Source organism: Bombus vosnesenskii, unplaced genomic scaffold (assembly GCF_011952255.1).
Source record: "Bombus vosnesenskii isolate JDL3184/JDL3185 unplaced genomic scaffold, Bvos_JDL3184-5_v1.1 scf7180000013444, whole genome shotgun sequence".
NCBI classification, from domain to species: domain Eukaryota; kingdom Metazoa; phylum Arthropoda; class Insecta; order Hymenoptera; family Apidae; genus Bombus; species Bombus vosnesenskii.
In genome coordinates this window covers 653,000-673,928 of record NW_022883055.1, presented here as the reverse complement: position 1 = coordinate 673,928, position 20,929 = coordinate 653,000, and the positions used below count along the sequence as shown (strand labels likewise).

The window sequence follows — 20,929 nt, the reverse complement described above, 5'->3', positions numbered from 1 at the left end:
TATTATGCGTATAATTATTACGGCATATTTTTAAAAATTAAATTTTCTCTGCTGTATTTACATAGTAGATATATTTTCACCGATAAACATGATTTAATTTAGAAATATTTAAAAATTTTGTTCCTAATATTTAAAATATGTACATGTTTTATTATATTAAAATTAAACGGATTTTTATATATGTACAAATTTTACATATACAAACATAATTTATAACAAGACACAGTGAAATGAAATTAAATTGAATTGTATCAAGGGATGACTTTACTAGACATAATACACGATTGGTAACAAATATTAATCTTTATTTAACGTGTATATTATATTCATAAATAAAAGTATTATTTTTTTTTTGTTATATGAATAAGAGATTGGTGCTCCTGTAGATAAAAGTTAATGGCACTAATTGCCAATAAGGTCACATATATAAACAATTGCCCTAAACTAAACATATTTTAGGTCTATATTATTTGTTCGTAATTCCATTAAAAACTTATGCTTATATAATCATAAGAAAGGATTGTTCGAATTTCTTGTCATGTTGCTCACGCCAGAACCAACCTAAAAAGACTTATATATTTAGATGTACAAAGATATATATATGAGTATAATTTATAAAATTAAAACGAAAATATTATATTCATACCATGAATGGATTTGCATGATATGCTGGAAGAGTTGGTTGCCATACTTTATTTGTCATTAATTGACTAAACTGAATTACATCTCTGTTACTAGATGGTCCGATACCTACCCACTGCGGATCTAAAATATTTATATTTTTTAATTTATTTCACATGTTAAATATATTGAATGTTACATTCTTTAAATAAGAACTTACCATTATTCATAGGAAATTGTACTGGTTTAAAAGGATTAATAGGATTATATAGCGAGGTATCAATTGATTGTGTATTATTATTAACTACATTAGATGGTCGCCATAAATCACCAGTTGCAAATGGATTTGAAATTACATTTGTAGTTTGATTTCCTACACTCCAGAGTGAATTCGAAGCTATGATAAGAATAATAAAATAATTTTGTAAAATTAATTTTAAAAATTAAAGATTTAATGATATATATAAATGCATATACCATTATTAGTATTCCATGTGGATGTATTTAATGTTGTTGTAGTATCATCTTTCAATTGTATTTGTTTCATTAGAGAATCTAAGTCTTTCAGTGCCGCATAACGATCTTCTGATGGAGGTACATGTGCACCATTTGCATTCATTGAATTAGTCATATTTCCTGTAGTCTGACTAAATGGACTTAAGGATTCAATATCTAGACACACACAAAAGATCAATTATTAATATAATAATGATATTGTATTAATTTGTAAAAACAGAAATGTAAAATATTGATTCAATTTACTTGTATCTTTTTGGCTATCAAAAACAGGATTGTTGTCAAAATTGGCAAAGAATGACTGAGGTACAATAGGTTGACTGAGTTTATTTGCAGGTGTTGTAGTAGTAATAAATGGATCAGGAACTTTGCTGAAATCAGCTACAAAATCTGTTGAAAAGTTATTAAAATTAACTGATTCAACATTGTTTGTTTTCGAAGCTGATGTAGATGTTGTAGAAGATAATGTTGTAGTAGATGTTCCAGAATGTGGAACCCTTGGAATGTTAGTTTGATTAGATGACTGTGATTTTTGATTTGAGTTCTGATTTGCCATGGACGGATCCAAATAATATCTTTTAAGCTCATATTTTGCACTCATTAAATCTTTCATCTTTTGTTCATCTTTTGTATCTAAAGTCTGTGATGAATTTTGGTTCATCAAGCCTAACCATATTCTTCTACAATATTCATTACCACGTTCCTTTATAAAATCTATTTCCTCTTGAGTAAATGTTGCCATAGAAATAGATTTTACTCTATGTGGTGGTGTCAAGCCCCTCCTGTAATTTAAAAAAAAATTAGTAATATAAATTTCTTCCTATTACATTTTATATATACTAATTGATCAAATTATTATAATTTGTAACATTAAAATAACATAATTAGGTCATCCTTTAAATATTATATTTCTTTTGTATTAACAATTACTTTCTACTAAGTAAATCTTCTATTCCTCTTTTATAAAATCATGTTATGATTCTATCCAATTCTATTGTTCTATGTATAGAAAATGTATGATATTCTTATGCATTTAATAATGGGTAAAAATAATCTAAATTGGCATAGAATAAAAACACTAAAATTTCACTGAAACTTGTAACAATGTAATTTATAAATAATATATTCATACTGAATATTATTATAATAAAAAATATTTATTGTGTATATTAAACATTATTTATAATATTTAATAATTTATCTATTCTTTCCATTGCCAGTCACACTAATTAATATAATATATATTATGGACTCTATAAAATAGCTAATGATATTCTATATTATTTATGAATAGAACACATTTTGACCATTGATAACAACTACTACGCACAAAGAAAACACTGATACCGATAGTATATATTAACTTCCTGACCGCAAATGCGAGCATTTAACAAAGATCCACAATCTCCTATTCATCATAGTAAAATACATTCATCACACGTGTTTCAACAAAACCTATTACTGATGCATTTACAAATAAGAATATATTTTATTTTTCATTAAATGCGAAACTGAACCTACCTAATATATTCGAAATGTTGACATTTATCCAGTGATAATTATAATTATTTGATCGTTAAATATTATGTAAAGCATTTGTAAAGTACATTTTGGCCAGTTCTATTCATAATATGATAAAATAATGAAGTAAAACAACAGTTACGTCATTTTTTTATAAGGAAGAAGAACTTGGTACACTTTATTGGCTTCTTACAAGTAACGAGTACTTACAGCATACCAGAACAAGAGGTACAGACAAATGAACCGATTGTCATGTTGACGTAAGTTGGGCCTCGCTGATGGCAATCGAAACATTCTTTATTACCAGGTTGTGAGACCAGCTCGCGTAATATTTTCAAATTTTTCTCGTCTTGCTTTCTTTTCGCGGACGCCATCATATACGAGAATGCACTTTATAACTATAAACGGAACACGGGAGATACACAAGACACAACTCTCGCGCTCTGCTTGCGGAACTGACTCAATTTTCTGTCACGACAGTCGTGCGTGTTCCGTAACGCATTCTAAAAATGTTTCAGAAACATGAAACGCGGAATAATAAAATAATATATTTGCAATGATTTTTTTTATGGTTGATTTTCACTCGTTAGCAGTCCTTATTTTCATGTAAGTTTCTCTCGCGCATTTTTCTTTTTCAAATAGAATATTTTATTAATAATTTTGCATTTGTTTTTGTTATAGATGCTTTTGTTTTGTAATTAATTTTCTATATAAGTACACATTTATATAAACATTCAAAGTCTAATTATGACGTTTGTCGAATTATATAGTATATAAAGCTATAGTTAAACTAGCATTACGTTTATGCTTTTTATGCAAGTTTCTACTGTATTTTTCGTTTTCAAGTAAAATATTTTACAATAATTTTTTAATTTAATTCTTTTATAGATGTTTTTATTTCTCTTACAAATTTCAAAATAAAATTCAAATTATATCACAAATTATATTATATAGTCATAGTATCGCTATACTAGTATAATAGGTATATATATGAAGATATTAAATATATACTATAAATATTATATAGAAGATAGATCACTATCGCTATCAGTATTATCACTATATACATTATTACTATATACAATTATTAACCATATTATAAAAACGGAATAAAAGGAAATGTATATAGTTTAATGTATTGTATTATTATATATCTTTCATAGCATACAAATATTTTCATATAATATTACATATTTTTAAAATATTTACATCATGTTCGTCCAGAAATAAAACATATAAATATGACCCCAAATATTTGCGCAGAAAGACACTTCCATCTCTAATTTAATAATAGATAAGGAACAATATAATTATTGAGAGAATTTAATTACAATTAAAATCTTAATTAAAACTCCTTTAAAATATTTTATTTTAATAAATTTCAATTAGAAAATTGGAAATATGTTATTAAATACTTGGAAACACAATTACATAATTCAAAAATTTTCCATCTCAGATAACCTTAAAATGAATTAGGAATAAACCTACTTATAGCTACTTCTTGGTTTCTATTTTAAGTCAGAGATAGTAAATAACTTCTACGTGCCAATTACATAGAAGATTTGATTGTAGTGTAAGTAAAATTAACTATTCAAAAGAACACAGTCAAGGTTAATGCGCGTATGCGTACACGAGGATTAGAGGAGAGTTGTTTATTATTTCAATTGTCACCTTAATTGTTTTATATTCTACTAAAGAATTTTTTAATAATACATAATCATGTTATTGAAGTAACTAGAAATAATTGTTGCCATATGGTCATTAAAGAATAAAATCAAGTTGAAAACCCATTGAATTGATTAATCTGAATAAGATGACATCTTTTGTAACAATCTCCACAAAAAGGTTTGCTTCTCTTGAATATAATTAATTTGTTCAACTATAATTAATCTTAAGTAAATATTATAATCAGTTTTTAACTGTATAGAGCTTCTCAGATCAGAAATGTACGACAAGGTAGTATTATTGATTTAGATATTGATATGTTTCTCAAGATATCAAATTATGAAGATACAGTCAGACAACTTGATATCTATTATGGAATTGGTAAGAATATTTATTTTCATATTATTCCATTGTATTATATTTATCTCATGTAGCAATAAAGTAAGTAGATTATATATAATTTTTAGTTAAAAGACAATTGTTACGTTATCAAAGTTGTATAACAGGTCTTTTCCCACAAGTTTCAAATGATAAAGTAGTTGGAAGTGTGAGAGAAAGTATTTACTGTGCAGCCGCTGTATGGAGTTTGTACCAAGCATATAGGTAATAAAGGATTAAGTTTGTCTAGTAATTATTATATTATGGTAAATAATATTATGTCTTTTAGACGTATAGATGATGATCGTGGAAAATCTTATGAACTTGGACAATCAGCTGTAAAATGTATGCGTGGGATTTTAGAATGTTGGGTGAAACAATCACCTAGAATAGAGTTATTTAAACGTAATCAGTGTAATCGCTTTGCATTGCATTGTAAATTTCATTTAGATACTGGTGATGAAATTTTTAAAGATGCCGATTACAATCATTTGCAAGTAATTATAGTACATAGTGAAATATGATAAGATAGAGTGATTTAAAATAATTATTATACCTATTTTATTTTTTGTAGATTGATATTGTTTCACTATATTTGATATTTTTAGTACAAATGATTTCTTCAGGATTGCAAATTATATATACTCAAGATGAAGTAGCATTTATACAAAATCTTGTATATTATGTGGAAAGAGCATATCGTACACCAGATTATGGCATGTGGGAACGTGGTAGTAGATATAATGATGGTACACCTGAAATACATGCAAGTTCAATTGGTATAGCCAAAAGTGCTCTTGAAGCTATTAATGGATGCAATTTATTTGGAGAAAAAGGAGCTTCTTGGTCAGTTATATATGTTGATATTGATGCACATAATCGAAATCGTAGTATTTTTGAAACAATGCTTCCAAGAGAGTCAAGTTCTAAGGTAAAAAATATACATATTATGTAAAAATGTATTATAATTTAAATTTTAATACATTGTACTATTTAGAGTGTAGACACAGCTTTACTACCAACAATATCTTTTCCTGCATTTGCCACTCACGAAGAAGTGTTGTATAATGAAACAAAGGCAAATATAATTCGAAGATTAAAAGGCAATTACGGATTTAAGAGGTTTGGCAGAGATGGATACAAAACCGTTATAGAAAGCAAAGATCGACGATATTACAAATCTGGTGAAATCAAGGTCTCTGATGTATTTGATTGTTAGTATATATTATTTTCAGAATGTGCTTAAATGAATTTATAATTTCTGTCTACATAATTACATTAACTTCTTTTAATAATTTTAGGATGGTATTAAAAAGATATTTTTTTGTTATAGGAATTTGATAATATAGAATGTGAATGGCCATTATTTTACATATTTATGATCATTGACGGCGTTTTTAAGACTTTGCCAGAACAAGTGGAAGAATATCAAAAATTATTAAAAGAACGAATGTACAAAGATATTAATGGAGGTATGTAGATAGAAAATAGATTTGGCTATAATGATATAAAATGTTATTGTATTCTGTTTAATTAAATAGATCCTGTAATACCTATGTATTACTATGTACCTGAGGATAGGTTAGAACTAGAAAGAAATGATCCTGGTAGTACATATCGAGTACCAAGTGCTGAAGGAAGAGGACAGAAAAGTTCTACAGATACAGAACCTGGACCCATGTATTTGTGGAATCAAGCTATGTTTATAATTGCTCAACTACTCACTGCTGGTTTATTACATATTAATGAATTAGATCCAATTAGACGTTATCTTCCTTCATACAACAGACCACGAAAAGCTGGAAGATATTCAGCTTTTCAAGTAAGTCAGAGTACAATTTAATTAGTACATTTACTAAATTAATTAGTTGTAATAAATTATTTTGTACATGTTTGTTTCATGCAGGCAAAACCGAGTATTGTAAGTAAATGATACAAATAGTATACTGTATTTTGTAGTATTTTGTTTTAATATTTGCAGATTGATAGTAGCTTTATAATGTTATTTAAATAATATATGTATTTGAGCTTTCAAATTAAACAAATGATAATACATGCTTGAATCATGTAGCATATTGTAATATTGAATGTCTATTATTTGCTCAGATTAGTAACTGATTATTATATTAGTCCTCTATTATATATATATATATATATACACACACTTTATTAATGTAAATATTTTTTAATTATAATGCATGAAGCTTGGATTAAGGCATGATTTATCTTAGTCGTTTTTTAAGATGCTTGTTTCTGTCATCTTCTTTTTCTCATTATTATTTCTTAACTGTACAATACATAGTTTATGCATTATTACATCATTACATTGTCTAATTTACAAATTTTTCTAAAAACTTCTAGTTCTCTTTTCATTTAATTGAACTCCTTTTTTAATTTTGAATGTATTAGGGAATGAAAAAATGTATTATATTAATAATTTTAGCGTTCTTGTCATATTATAATAATGCATGATTGACTTATTACAAAATTTCTCTATGTTAGGGAACTCATACTGATCTTGTAGTACAAATCGTTCTTATTGCTGAATCTATGCGATTACAAGCTATGATGGCAACATACGGTATACAAACACAAACACCACACGAAGTGGAACCAGTACAAATATTATCATCTACACAATTAGTAAAAGTTTATGAAAAATTGGGAGTGAATAATAAACTAAATCTGCAAGGCCGACCAGCAAGACCAATTGGGTCTTTGGGTACAAGTAAGGTATGTTCAATGTATAAAATAAAAATTGATTTAGAAAATTCAATATCACTTTTTTTATAGGTTTATAGAGTATGTGGTATGACAGTACTTTGTTATCCTCTAATATTTGAGGTGTCAGATTTTTACTTGTATAGAGATATGGCTCTATTAATCGATGACATAAAAACTGAACTTCAGTTTGTGGGCAAATATTGGCGACTTTCAGGTCGACCTACTATATGTCTTTTGATACGAGAAGAACATATGAGGTACTTGTTAATTTTTAAATTAATATGTTGAAATTGTAGTTTTTATATCACACTCATAAATAAAAAATTTCTTTGTTAGGGATCCACAATTTAAGGAAATGCTTGATCTTTTTGCTATGTTAAAAAAAGGGTATTGTAACAAAACAAAAGTTCGAATTGGTCGGTTACAGAATCTCATTTCATCTTCATGCATTGGTATAATTAATATTTATACATTTTATTCTCTATCATTTAGTAAATATTAATGCAGATCTAATGTTGTGTAGAACATTTGGACTTTATAAATACTGTAGAGACAGATCTTGAACTTACCCAATTTAAGCAATTAAAACATGATTATATTGGATATCAAAGTTTAACTGATGTACCTAAAGCTTTAACTTATTCTGAAAATATAAAAGATTATTCTGTAAGTATCTATAAATAATAACTATATTTTTTTATTTATTCTAATTGCTTCGTGTTTTAGTATTATATGAATGAACCACTATATAATATCTTAAATGAAATTCGTAACAATAAAAGCTTATATACTTTGTGTCAACTTTATGGTATTTTATTGAAACGAGAAGGAATTAACTATGAAATTAATGGAATGACAGGTACTAATATAAATTGTTATTTAAAGATTATAGGTATATAGTGATATTTACTTTGATTAATATTTTATTTTAGTTGGAGATCAATTAAGATCATTGTATCAACAGGCAGGGTGTCTTAGATATTGGATGGTTGTTCGTTACTGTAGCAGTTTATTGAATCATACCGTTGATAGTATAAGTCCTTTTATAACAGGAGTTCTTGTTAAAGGAAAACAGGTACCTTTGTTAAATTGTTTGGATATTTATAGTGTGTAAATAAAGAATTTTTTATTCATCATTAATATCAGATAACAGTTGGAGTAATTGGACAAGAAGAAACTGTATTTGATAAACCAATGACACCTGTAGAAATCCAGTCAGTTATGTATTCAACAATTCAACCACATAATGTAGTTCAAGCAGTACTTCAACAAGAAGTATTATTGTACTGTGGTCGACTTATTGGAACAAATCCAGAAATGTTTAAAGGAATACTGAAAATTCGTATTGGGTGTGTTTTATGTGTCATCTTTAACATTAATATCTAGAATATTTAGAATAAGTGTTATTAAATATTCTTCTTATTTATAGATGGGTCTTAGAAGCAATAAAACTTTATCTACAAATGTTTGTTAAAAATCCTAAACCAATTGAGAACTATAGTCCATTTGAGATTCGTCAATTCCTTATAAAAGTATTGACGGTTAAAGATTGGGCCAACAATGAAAAGTATAAATAATTTAATTTATTTCTCATACAGTACACATTTATCTATTATACATAAATTAATTTTATGTTGTATTAGGATTACAGTTTTAGGACGTAGAAAAATCGAAGGTTGTTTATGTAGAGTACCTGCACATTTTTATAATCATGTTTGGGAAGTATTAATGCGTTGTCCGGATGGTATTTGTGTTAATGGACGAGAATTGCCTCAACAACCTACGCTGTCTAATATGACTCGTTCCGAACTCACGTTTGCTTTGTCCGTGGAATCTTTACTTCACCATATACAATTGCCAGAATATCGCCAAATTATTGTAGAGGTATTCTTTTTTTACTTATACTTGATTTATTTTTCGATTTATGCAAGAGCATTATTATATTCACGAAAAAATATGCAATATGTATAAATATACAGCTCCTATTTTTACAGTTACTCACTATAGTGTCAACAATTTTACTTCGAAATCCAGAATTAAGTTTTCAGAAACAATTAAATCTTAACAAACTCGTCGAAGATAGTTTCCTCATGTATTGTAAGGTACATACATTCTGACTGTAATTTTACATATATTAGTTACAATTATATATGTAAATTCAATATTAAACATAAATTTGTTTAGGATAATAACGTGGAAAAAACTGTTGATCAATCGTTGTTTTTCTCTGCTCACTATTCAATAACTACAGGATATCTTGCTAGAGCTGTAGTAAATAATATGCTTACTGGAGGATGTTTCGCAACTATTAATGACATCAACGACGCAATTGAAACTAGAGAAACTTGTAAAATTACATAATGGAAAAAGTAATTCTTCAGTGCAATCGAATATTATTTGTAAATATATTATATATAATCAGAAGTATATTTATATAAAAATATGGTATTTTCTTAATGTGTGTATACATATTCCCTTAGTCAAGAGAATTTGCTTTATATAAATAAAATACTGAAAATTATAAAAGATAGTAATTCTGTCGAAAAATCTGTATTCATATATCAATAAAATACATAATTATATGTTACACAGTATACATTTTTTAATATATCACATTTAGATTATAGTAATTTTTATAAATAATTCAATGAAATTTATAAAACTGTATTATTTGAATTCACCTTTTAGCAAAATTTGTATCCATTGCTCTTCCAGAACGTTGTATATTATTTATATTGGCTTTAATTCTAGAAGCAACAGTACTTATTTCTGCAGCAGCTGCTAACTGTTTTGTAACAAAATCTTGATTATACACTTTTCTACTATCTATTTCTTTCTTTTCTTCTATGCGATACTTTTTAACATTGCGTTCTCGTTCTTCATCTCTCCATGTTGCATTTGCTATCATTTCTTGTCTACGTCGTTCTTTTTCTTCTTCTGTGAGATCCTGTTTCTTTTTAAAATTCCATTTATCTCGATTCTTATCTTTTTTGTAATACTTTCTATTTGTATCAGAAGATAATTTAGAATATGTTGTTTCTTTTTTATGTGATCTCTTTGAAAGATCTTTATACTTATTCTCGGTATTGTATGTATTTTTATGAATACTGCTTCTCCTATTTTGAGGACTGCTTGAACGAAAATCTTTCTCTCTGTGTTTTCTTATCTCTCTATTGAATGACCTATCTCTTCTTTTTTTAATTGAGCTATCATTATTATCATTGTTTGAACTGCATGCTTTAACAAGTTTTTCATATGACTTATGCTTTCTTTCTTCTTCTTTATCAGGTATTAGATATTTTTCTTTACTATGTTTTATAACTTCAGTATTTTTTTCTTTACTTTTACTTCTCTTTTTCTTGTGCTTTTTTATATGTTCATCACTTTCACTTCCTTCGTTACTACTTTCTGATTCACTATCGGAAGTTTCATTTTCTTTTCTAGACTTTTTCTTTTGTTTATGTTTCATCTTTTTCATTGACTTTATTAAATCTTTATTACTAATTTTATCCTTTAACTGTTTATATTTAGTAGTCAGTAATAGGTCAAGTTGTGCTTCATCATCACTATCAATATCTTGTTTGTTCTTCTTCTTTTTTTTTTCACTTTTACTTTTCTTTGACTGCTGTTCCAACTAAATAGTAGTTGATATTAATAAATAAATAATAAAATATTCTAATAAAATATTATAATAAGCCAATATTATCATTTACATACCAATTGTCGTAATTGCTTTAATTTAACTGGATTTTTTAGCAGTTGATTTCTTGTTTCCATCTCCTTCTTCTTTATAGCATATAAGGGGTCTTCTTGCATTTTTCTTGCTAAGTCCACTTGTTCATTACCAGAAAAGAAACGTAATGACGGGGGAATACATTCTGAAATTGCAGATAAGTTATGTATAAAACTTCTAACACTGCGCTATTCTTATACAAATTAACCCCTAGCCCTACGATCTAAGTTCCAACGGCGCGTGCCATAATCATTGGCAGGGTCAGTCAGATGTCGAGCCATTTCACGGTCTAGCTAAGTGCTCGAAGTTGTGCAAGGTACAACTAATTTTATGTTGCAAAATGTTTGATAAATAATTACTACCAATTGATCATTGAACAAGATTTTTAAAGATATCTTTCTAATATTTTACAAGAAAATATATCTGCACTTGCGAATACAACCAAGAAATTCATGTTTCTTGTGTTTGGCCCGAAGGATGTACCACGAGTCTAACTCAATGTTATAGGTTAAAGGATTAAAAACATTTAAAATATAAAATACCGTGTTCAACATGATTTCTTGGTGCTTGGTTTAATTCATTATCCTTTTCTGTTTGAACCATTTGTTCAAATGATTTATCAATTGGCCGTCCAAGTAAATATTCTTCTCTATTGACTAATTGATTTGGTCCTTTATACATCCAATCCAGCTTTTTGTCATCTTTCTTTTCTATTACTCCTTGCTCCATTGCGTATTTTTTCATATCCTCTCGATCTTTCTCCATTTCTATTTCTTTCTTTAATTCAGCTATTTTCTTTTTTTCTTGACTTTGTTGTTGCTCTGCTTTCCAAACTTTTTCTATATTTTTCATAGTAGATGGATGCCATGACTTCTTCAAATTCTATATTAACAAAATTTGCAGTTTTGTTAGATACAATATGTTTCTATTTATTTAATATAATACGTGCTTCTCCAACTTAAAATTTAATTTCAACTTACCAAATCTCCACCACCCATTTTTAGCAGATAATAAGACACGAGATGTATGTGTGAAAGAGATATACTTTTATATTATTCAAATTATATTATATATATTCCAAATATATTATTGCTACTTTTACCAACATTGATAAACAATATTAGTATTGCTGTACATTATACAACAATATAAAACGAGTAAATACTAAATATTTACGTATGATCTTAAAACATCACTAACATCTCTAGCGAACAATTGAAATTTTATGGCTACAAAGATGGCATTACTGAAGCCATGAGTTGTGAATATTCTTCTTGTAAGATGGTAAATCAAATATTACTTTTTACGCTTATTCAGAAGTTTTCTCAGTGGTCGAGTTTCATCATATTCTGGGATCTGACCTTGGAAATCAGAATGATTTAGACACTTGAAAATATCAAAGAATGACGTGGGTAATGTGACATAATAAAGTAAAGGTGAACAAAAAGTGTGCGTTTATTTAATTTAATTAAGAGTTTATCACATGTGATGAGTAGCGTACATGAAAATTCGTGGTCTTGGGTAGAATATTTGGTGGAAACGATCAATAAGCTTACCGATGACTTAGTGGGCTCAACAACGTTTGAGTTAATATTTCACCCGATCAACAGCATAATCAGCAATGAACTTCAACAAAAATTTTCCGATTTTTTTCACGAATTTATTGATTTGGTAGCATTTGACGATTTTCAGTTGCAATTGTTGAAAGTCTTCTTGTTTACATTTGTTAGTACCGTGGCCCTTATTTTCATCGTTTGGTATATTTACGGTCCAAGAATTTCCGAACAATTTATGGAACCAAGTAAGAAAATCATATTTTCGTTTTGATATGTATACGTATTCACGTTATTGTGTAGAACAGATTGTATGTATGTATATGCTTACAATAGTAAATATATCATTTTCAAAACATGTTTTAATAATACATATATAATTTTTTAAACATATTTTAATAATAAATATATAATTCTCGGAACATATTTTTCGATGACTATGCAATGTACTCAGTATCTATTTATATGTCTGTTCTTCCTGTTGCTTTTAATCGCGTAATAATAAAAGCATATTGTTAAGTATAAATTTTTGTCATTAATTTTACTGGATTTACTTTACTTTTATCTTGCAATAGCACACTTTTTATGATTACCAAATAGAACATTGAGGTCTTTTAAGTTCAATATGATTTTTGTGCATTTAAATCACAAAAACTTTTGTAAAAGACACAGTGTAAAAAATTTATTTAAATATTCACAGATATTGCTTTTAAGTTTATAAAATTAAATGTTCAAAAAGAAGTTAAAGGAGTTTTATTGTTTTCTCCTCCATTAATAAAAATCAATATAATTGCAAAAAAAATTGGGGTTATGAAAGACAATGGTATGCCATTGCAAGATTAAGTAAAAATTCTTTTATTTTTGTTGAAGATCAAGGGTAAAAGAGGTAAAAAAGAAATATTTTCTTCAGTATAATGTTCAGTATATGTAATAAACAAATGGTATTAAATGATTAGGAAATTATTTGCTGTTAATTTATAGTATATATATAAAAGTTATCATGTCTAAAAATTGAAAATTTTAAAAATTCTTATCTTAATTCTAATAAAAAATATTGTTGTTAACACAGACTCTGTATCAAAAGATTTTGACAGTTCATCTGGTGAATAATTTGTTGGTTAGTAAGTATAAATTATTTTACCAAATATAAAGTAATTGTAAGCGAAATGGAATTATTTTTGTACATATATATATATCTTTAATACGTTAGTAATAAATATATATAGAATTTTTCATTTTTTTCTAGGTTAAATAAATCCAACAGAATTGTTTTGAGCAGAAAATTTAAGTTACACGATTGATCTGCTTTTTACAACCTTTTGAAATAGACCAAATAACAATTATGACAGAAAAAATTAAATCACTTTTTCACAAGGCAAAATTGGATGTGAAATTTATGAATGCTGGAAAAGGACACAAGTAATGTTTATCATAATACATTCTAATTAACTATTTGATTTTAACATAAAGGATAGAAATTTTCAGTAGTTTTTTTAATTGTCATTTGAGATACTAGTGAATCTTATGTTTTAAATTTCAAATATATCTCAATACTAAGCTAATTATCATTAATATATTATATCTTTCATAACGCAAAATTATTTTATGTAGATTGACAGAATCAACTAGCAATGATGGATCTACTTCTGTAGTAGAGCCAAGAAAAAGAGTGGAACCTACAAAAGAAGCTAAAGTAGCTGGTCAAGCAGCTTTGGCAAGACTGGAAGAAAAAGAATCTAACATGAAAAGATTTAACACGTATGTTTTTCATAAAAAATAATAGTTTTTATTTATAATTTTAAATATAATAACATATTTAATAATATATTATTCATAGATCATATGCAGCTATTAAAGCACAAGTGAAACGAGAATTAGAACAAAAAAGAAAAGCACAACAAAATGTAGAGAAAGATTATGTGCAACCAGAAGAAAAAGCTGAAAATTCAGTTAAGGATAATTCTTTATTAGCTGTTACCAATGTATACTATCGTTGTTCATATTTATCTGATGAAATATTATCACAAGATGAATGGAAAGTAAAAATAAAAGAATTTTTATATGAACAATTGAAAGGAGAAGATATGGGTTTAATATCATGTTTAATTATACAAAATTGCAATAGTAAAAAGAATGGAATTGATGCTTGTGTTGAAATACTTGGAAAATATCTAGAAAATATTATAAATAATCCAGAGGAAGAAAAGTATCAGAAGATTAGGATGCAAAATAGAATATTTCAAGTAATACTTTTGTTTCTTTAAATAGATTTATTTAAGAAGAAAATAATTTATATAAACTTTTTATTAATATTTTAAAGGATAAAGTGGCCCCTATTGAAGGTGCATTAGAGCTTTTAAATGCTGCTGGTTTTCATCAGAAGAAGTTATTGAATAATGATAAGGAGGATGATTTCTTAATTCGTAATGCAGATAATTGTGATATTGAAAACATTACCATGTTATTGGAAGCATTGAAAACTGCACAGCCCATTCCACTGGAACTAGACAGAAATCTTCAAGTATTGTTACCTATGCAAGCAAACAAGAGAACTGAATTGCCATCGAGCTTTTTCAATTTAACTGCTGAAGATATAGAGAAAGAACAACAACTTCGGTAATTATATATACGTACTGTATGCATTAATACATACAGATTAAATATAATATGACTTCATTAAATAAATTATGTTAAACATTTTTCCTTATCAATGTTAATAGAACTGAAGCAGTTGAAAGAGATCAGATGTTAAGAACAAAAGCCATGAGAGAAAGAGACGAAAAACAGAGACTCAGAAAATATAAATTTTCATTGATCCGTATAAAATTTCCAGATAATCTTATTTTACAAGGAACATTTTCTATACATGAAAGTTTTCAAAATGTTGTTAATTTTGTTAGTGAGAATTTGATAAATAATGAGAGACCTTTCAGCTTAAAAAAGCTTCCTCAAACAACATTTAGTGAAGATTCTTTTGATAAAACATTACTTGAATTAGAATTATTCCCTGCTGTAATATTGATGTTTTCCTGGAAAAGTAAATCAGAAGAAACAAGTCACAACGAATCTGTAGGATACTTAAAGGAAGAGTTACTTTCTATCATACAACCTGCTTAAATTTGTATTATCTAATCTTTAAAAATTGTAATTATAAATACTGAAAAAGATAAATATAAGTATCATTATGCGGCTTACTTCTTTTAATATGGCAGAAACGATAAAAGGCGGTTGTAATACAAATATTCATTCCAAATTTTAATGGTTCATGCAATGAGAATAGAGTCCTGTATAATGCAGATGAAAGAAAGGTAAATGTTTCATATTTCCTTTTCTATCATATTTTTTCAATATTTGTAAGTAAAATTTATATGATTATTAATTTTAAGTGTCATTTTTTAAATGATAAAAGGATATTATCTAAAATCATTTTCAACAAAAAAAGCTTTACAGATAATAGTGTATATTATTAATTTTCTAAAATTAATAAATATTAAATGCTATTGATAATTTTAATTAAAATTTGAAAGTTCGAAATTTGTTTACTACATTATATGGAGATCTGTATATTAAGAATTGATTGCATAAAAAAAGTACAAGATTCTACAATTTATTAGGATTCTTCCAGCATTTGTAAATATATTATATTTTATTTGGGTACACTATAAAGAAATTTCGTACTTAGTAAAATTGTGATAAATTTATTAATTTGGTACAATTTTGTATTTTCAATTTTAGATCATGAAATAGAAATAATGTGCTTTTTTTTAGATATATATATATATATATATATATTGTAGCTTTACATGCTTTGTTATTTATGAAAATAAATTATGTTATTGTTGTAATACTAAAATAGATAACAAAAGTTATGGTTTAGCGTGTGTACATTAATCCTGCACGTTTGTGCATTTTGGCACTTCTGTTATATATTAATATTTAATATTTTATATATCAGTCTTTGTATATTTCTTATAAGTTTAAAACTTACTATCACTGTCTAAAGTGTTACAGAAAAGTAAATACACATATGTTAAATAACTTATGATGTATAGTGTATCCCATTCATTCAAGTAATTTATAAAACAAAATTAGTCAGGAACAAAAAGTAATACTAGTTATGCATATATGTAATTATAACATTGTAAAAACAAAATAAACGAATATCCAATAAGTAGAAACGAATTTGTTTTTCATCACCGGAAAACTGTTAGTTTAACGACTATTGCAAAATGTTATAATGTTGATGAAATCTTCCCTCTTAAAATATTTCAGTAGTAAAAAGAAGAAAAATGAAAAAAGGTTGAAACTTTATCGCGTCTCTTGAGTTGTGTCATTAGATGTATGATTTTTCGTTTCAACAGGTAAAGCAAGAGTAGCTATTGCAGCACATAATGCTGCTGCAGCATAAATTGCCATTGCTCCAGTAATAGACCATTGAAGAAATACTTGTGCTATGTATGGTGTAACCATTGCACCAATTCTAGCCATTGCACTACAAGTACTAACACCGATACTACGTAAATGAGTCGGATACACTTCTGGAGTGTATACATATGCAGCTTGAAACACGCCGGCAATTAAACCTCTAGCTAGAAAAATTGCTAGTGTTAATGCTGCTCTGTTTAATAGACAAGCTCTACCTAAGAAACAGATTAACATAGCAAACATTATTAATTGGAACGCCATTGTCTTTCTTCTACCAATTTTTTCAATCGCAAAAATAGTGGAAAAAATTCCTGGAAATTCAGCTAATGTTGTCCAAAGAAGATCGATGTAATCACTCCTTTCTAAACGACAATCTAATTGACAAGTATCTTCCTTTTTGTTTTCCCACAAACTACATTGTTCAGATGATGTATGGAATAATTCTGTAGTCATTAATACAACACCATAATAACAAAATGCTGTACTCATCCTAAAATAACGCCATTACCATTATTTATATAATGTATCAAGATATAATATTTACCACATGTAGTATTTACCATACAAGCCAAAGCAAGGTAGATGTCCTACACATTTCCTTGCTTAATACATCTTTCAATTTGCCATGATTAATTTGATAAAAGCGATCCATAACTAATCTTCCTGGAGGTAAAGGTTTTTTATTTTCTCTCGCTACTCGTTCTAAAGTTGAAACAGCTTTATCCATTCTTCCGCTCGTTATATCAAATACTGTAGACTCTGGTAACCACTAACAAAAAGTATCAGGTAAAAAATGTCATTTAATACTTGTTATAAATGCTTGATTTTTAATATTTACTGGAGTAATAATAGCAAATACAAGAAGTGGTATTGTTGATAAAATGAGAAGCCATCTCCAACCAAAGGTTGGCATTATTACCAATGCTATTGCCACTTCAAAACAGGCTCCAAGTGCCCAAAAACACTATAAAAAATAATTACTTCATATGAGCAATGTAAATGTTTACATGAAATTTATTTATGAGTGAGTATGACTGAGTGAGTAGAACTTACATCTAACAAAATGACACATTTTGCTCTTTGTTTTGCAGGAAGAAATTCTGCATACAATGTTACTCTGAAATAATAACTGATGTTATTCATATCTGCCCTAAGAACATTAATACTTTTATTTATAGGACTTACCAAATACTTACGATTGTGGTACACAACCAATAGCAAAACCAACTAATCCCCTAAGTAATAAAATCCACAGAAAATTTGGTGCAAAAGCACTTAAAAGAGCATAATAAAGTAGCAATATTGCACATAAAGTTAAAGATTGTTTACTACCATATCTATCACTTAAATTACTCCAAAACGTAGAACTTAGCATCATACCAAGGAAAACAACCTGAAATAAATGCAATAATGTATTAGATAAAAATCATTGGAAAAATTTTATTACATATGACTATATTATTGAATAATGGTTCTATTATACCGTGGTTGTTAAAGCTTGTTGATATCTAGTTATACCCCAATCACAATGTAAGGATGGACTTAAAATGCTTAATATTGTTATTTCCATACTATCTACCATCCAACAGAGACCGGTAAATAAAGATAACTTAACTTGAAATTTTCCAAATCCTAATGCATTGATAGCTTGAACAACAGTAAATGTATCTGCCAATGAAATTATCACAATATTAAGAGAAATATTAAATTTCAATAAAACAAATCGTTTTAGAAGTAAATTGTCAGTAGTTATTGTATATAATACTTGTATGTAATACATGTATTACATGTTTAATTATTTACTTATTCAAATTAAAAAAAAATACTACATATAATATTTACATATAATATATATATGTATAAAATATTTCATATTATAACATATATAGGCTTAATACATGTAGGAGATTTAAAAAATCAACTTGTTAATTAGAGTTATGTTATAAAAGAGTATGTATCACATACTTTAATGAAATAAATTGTTAGTAACATTTTATTCATACCCAAGAAGAAACTGAATCATCTCAAGACCCATGCAAAGGAAAGCAATCCCATTTTAAAAAATCTGATGTTATATTTTCCATGCATAATAAGATATTTACATAACTTACAGTCACCCGCTCCTTTATAGATAAGTTTAAGCAGATTATCCTGTACATAAAAATTGTCAGTAATATTGTAAAGATACATTATAATAATTTACACATGTTACGATATAGATATTCTTAAAAAAATACTTTACCATCTGGAATAACTACAACAGAAGAAAGTTCCAAGGAGCGTTCAATACAATTTCCAAAATTTCTACTACATCTTGACACATTTCCTGAATTAACATTCAATTCCGAACCGCGTAATTCTCCTAATTCACGATAAGGTTCGTTAGACATTTGTGATGCATTAGACATGATCGTTTGTATATCATATACAAAATAATCAAATATTTAACTGTCACTAGTACAATTAATTGATTTACAGATTACTTCATTAATATTTCCTTAAAGATGAGATTATATTTGACAGTCTGTCAATTACACTAATTAAACAATCATATACAGTATACACCACGGTCATATATCGCATACATTGTACCAAAGAGAAAATTTCCTCTCTCATTGTATATATATAAGTCTGGAAACTCCCATAGTGGGGACAAGACTCTTAATATGGAGAGGTGTGCTTTGCAAATCGGTCGTTGGTCGTGGGGATCTTGCAACTTATTTCAAATAACTAAAAAACATGTTCAATTCAATAAAATAAATATTTTTACATTAAAGAAACTTGACTTATTTAATTAAATATTTTAACACGAAATCCAAATTTTGTAATAGACTTAGATAAAATTTCCCAATCTGCACAGCAGGCCTGAATTCTTCGAACTCTTGTCTCTAACTGATTATTTATAAAAAGAATTACGTTGATAACAAATTAGAATAATTGAAATATGTACAATATGATAGAATAATAAGTAATGTGGATACAGATGATGGTGCCATCATTGATAAATCTTAATAAAATAATGGTGGTAGGATATGAAAAAGTATTGCATGTTACATTTATTCACATAATCACAAAAAACAGTATCACATAAAATACTATATATATAGTTTAATATAATATGTATTTAGTTTAAATAAATTGTGAAACGTTATGAAAAGTAAATTAGTTCATATTTTTTATCTTCAGTGTATATAGTTATTGTTTTTACCGAAAGATGGCCTTAAATGCAAAAGTTGTAAAAGTTTAATAAATCGATTGCAGTGTTATGGCTATTGGTCGATTTTTAAAACACCTCATAATATCACGAGCCTTACTCCCGTTATGAGAGTTTCTATATCTGTATATACAACCGTGCCTATCAGTGTCGTCTGTCGCCTCTTCTTTCCTTTGTTAAACTTTTGAAAGCTTTACTACGGCTATACCATAAACGATAATCTTCTAATATGGCGACATTTGTTGATAACGAGATTTTACGATTATAAACGCTACAACGTATTAAGTTATGAAAGGATTCATGTTATGTCAATGTATGGTAATGAACAATCAAGATCCAACCTCATTTCTAGTTTCTCTAATAATCTATAGTAGTCTATAACAAAATACATAATATATGTTATTTGATCAAATAAATTTCATTATGAATTTGAAAAAATATTTTTCGAAATATAAATTAATTTTATGAATTACTAAAGAAAATCTTAAAAATTTTAAATACTTTTATAATTAGTTTTACTAAAGGGAAAAAAAAGACGCAAATTATATCATAGATTAATAACGCAGTTTGCCGTTACAG

The 20,929-nt window shown here is 27.1% G+C and overlaps 5 protein-coding genes across 9 annotated transcripts; 2 read left to right on the top strand and 3 right to left on the bottom strand.

The window, feature by feature from the left end:
• Positions 1-284: 284 nt before the first annotated feature.
• On the bottom strand, positions 285-3,213 carry LOC117238252 (arf-GAP domain and FG repeat-containing protein 1). Of its 2 annotated transcripts, XM_033503017.1 has the most exons (6): positions 2,869-3,202; positions 1,384-1,919; positions 1,099-1,293; positions 842-1,018; positions 647-765; positions 285-561 (listed from the first exon to the last, which is right to left on the bottom strand). In XM_033503017.1, exons 1-6 carry the CDS (start codon positions 3,033-3,035, stop codon positions 508-510), a joined length of 1,248 nt encoding a protein of 415 aa, XP_033358908.1. In that variant the 5' UTR covers positions 3,036-3,202; the 3' UTR covers positions 285-507. The 2 variants fall into 2 exon arrangements, with proteins under 2 accessions (XP_033358908.1, XP_033358909.1); XM_033503018.1 differs by lacking the exon at positions 842-1,018 and having other exon boundaries at positions 2,869-3,213.
• An 845-nt stretch (positions 3,214-4,058) lies between these two features.
• LOC117238265 (probable phosphorylase b kinase regulatory subunit beta) lies at positions 4,059-10,019 on the top strand. 2 transcript variants are annotated; one of them, XM_033503050.1, is made up of 20 exons: positions 4,472-4,503; positions 4,586-4,704; positions 4,791-4,926; positions 4,991-5,198; positions 5,276-5,632; positions 5,699-5,896; positions 6,035-6,173; positions 6,243-6,523; positions 6,608-6,622; positions 7,204-7,434; positions 7,495-7,682; positions 7,762-7,877; positions 7,949-8,091; positions 8,152-8,284; positions 8,358-8,500; positions 8,572-8,774; positions 8,855-8,992; positions 9,069-9,309; positions 9,420-9,527; positions 9,610-10,019. In XM_033503050.1, the coding sequence occupies exons 1-20, from the start codon at positions 4,472-4,474 to the stop codon at positions 9,784-9,786; spliced, it is 3,306 nt and encodes a 1,101-aa protein (XP_033358941.1). In that variant the 3' UTR covers positions 9,787-10,019. The 2 variants fall into 2 exon arrangements, with proteins under 2 accessions (XP_033358942.1, XP_033358941.1); XM_033503051.1 differs by lacking the exon at positions 6,608-6,622 and having other exon boundaries at positions 4,059-4,503.
• Positions 10,020-10,063: 44 nt separating this feature from the next.
• LOC117238267 (pre-mRNA-splicing factor CWC25 homolog) lies at positions 10,064-12,497 on the bottom strand. The gene is made up of 4 exons (XM_033503055.1): positions 12,139-12,497; positions 11,701-12,040; positions 11,143-11,303; positions 10,064-11,059 (listed from the first exon to the last, which is right to left on the bottom strand). Exons 1-4 carry the CDS (start codon positions 12,154-12,156, stop codon positions 10,103-10,105), a joined length of 1,476 nt encoding a protein of 491 aa, XP_033358946.1. The 5' UTR covers positions 12,157-12,497; the 3' UTR covers positions 10,064-10,102.
• Positions 12,498-13,786: 1,289 nt separating this feature from the next.
• On the top strand, positions 13,787-15,919 carry LOC117238268 (UBX domain-containing protein 6). Its single transcript, XM_033503056.1, has 6 exons — positions 13,787-13,828; positions 13,958-14,130; positions 14,323-14,469; positions 14,549-14,954; positions 15,032-15,327; positions 15,432-15,919. Exons 2-6 carry the CDS (start codon positions 14,054-14,056, stop codon positions 15,826-15,828), a joined length of 1,323 nt encoding a protein of 440 aa, XP_033358947.1. The 5' UTR covers positions 13,787-13,828; positions 13,958-14,053; the 3' UTR covers positions 15,829-15,919.
• Positions 15,920-16,568: 649 nt separating this feature from the next.
• On the bottom strand, positions 16,569-19,544 carry LOC117238266 (synaptic vesicle 2-related protein). Of its 3 annotated transcripts, none has more exons than XM_033503053.1 (8): positions 19,379-19,517; positions 19,248-19,287; positions 18,620-18,804; positions 18,333-18,529; positions 18,190-18,253; positions 17,975-18,100; positions 17,697-17,905; positions 16,569-17,626 (listed from the first exon to the last, which is right to left on the bottom strand). In XM_033503053.1, exons 1-8 carry the CDS (start codon positions 19,379-19,381, stop codon positions 17,020-17,022), a joined length of 1,431 nt encoding a protein of 476 aa, XP_033358944.1. In that variant the 5' UTR covers positions 19,382-19,517; the 3' UTR covers positions 16,569-17,019. The 3 variants fall into 3 exon arrangements, with proteins under 3 accessions (XP_033358944.1, XP_033358945.1, XP_033358943.1); XM_033503054.1 differs by having other exon boundaries at positions 19,140-19,287; positions 19,379-19,486; XM_033503052.1 differs by lacking the exon at positions 19,248-19,287 and having other exon boundaries at positions 19,379-19,544.
• Positions 19,545-20,929: the final 1,385 nt, after the last annotated feature.

Coding starts and splice junctions, on each gene's coding strand:
- LOC117238268 (XM_033503056.1), top strand. CDS start 14,054: ATGACAGAAAAAATTAAATCACTTTTTCACAAGGCAAAATTGGATGTG. Junction 14,470..14,548: donor AACATGAAAAGATTTAACAC/GTATGTTTTTCA, acceptor TATTATTCATAG/ATCATATGCAGCTATTAAAG. Junction 14,955..15,031: donor TGCAAAATAGAATATTTCAA/GTAATACTTTTG, acceptor AATATTTTAAAG/GATAAAGTGGCCCCTATTGA.
- LOC117238266 (XM_033503052.1), bottom strand. CDS start 19,544: ATGTCTAATGCATCACAAATGTCTAACGAACCTTATCGTGAATTAGGA. Junction 18,805..19,378: donor TGTTGTAGTTATTCCAGATG/GTAAAGTATTTT, acceptor TTTCATTGGCAG/ATACATTTACTGTTGTTCAA. Junction 18,530..18,619: donor AACAAGCTTTAACAACCACG/GTATAATAGAAC, acceptor CATTTATTTCAG/GTTGTTTTCCTTGGTATGAT.
- LOC117238252 (XM_033503017.1), bottom strand. CDS start 3,035: ATGATGGCGTCCGCGAAAAGAAAGCAAGACGAGAAAAATTTGAAAATA. Junction 1,294..1,383: donor TGATAGCCAAAAAGATACAA/GTAAATTGAATC, acceptor GTGTGTGTCTAG/ATATTGAATCCTTAAGTCCA. Junction 562..646: donor ATCATGCAAATCCATTCATG/GTATGAATATAA, acceptor AAGTCTTTTTAG/GTTGGTTCTGGCGTGAGCAA.
- LOC117238265 (XM_033503050.1), top strand. CDS start 4,472: ATGACATCTTTTGTAACAATCTCCACAAAAAG. Junction 7,435..7,494: donor GGTCTTTGGGTACAAGTAAG/GTATGTTCAATG, acceptor CTTTTTTTATAG/GTTTATAGAGTATGTGGTAT. Junction 8,092..8,151: donor AAAATATAAAAGATTATTCT/GTAAGTATCTAT, acceptor TTCGTGTTTTAG/TATTATATGAATGAACCACT.
- LOC117238267 (XM_033503055.1), bottom strand. Junction 11,304..11,700: donor AAGAAATCATGTTGAACACG/GTATTTTATATT, acceptor CTGCAATTTCAG/AATGTATTCCCCCGTCATTA. Junction 11,060..11,142: donor TAAAGCAATTACGACAATTG/GTATGTAAATGA, acceptor ACTACTATTTAG/TTGGAACAGCAGTCAAAGAA.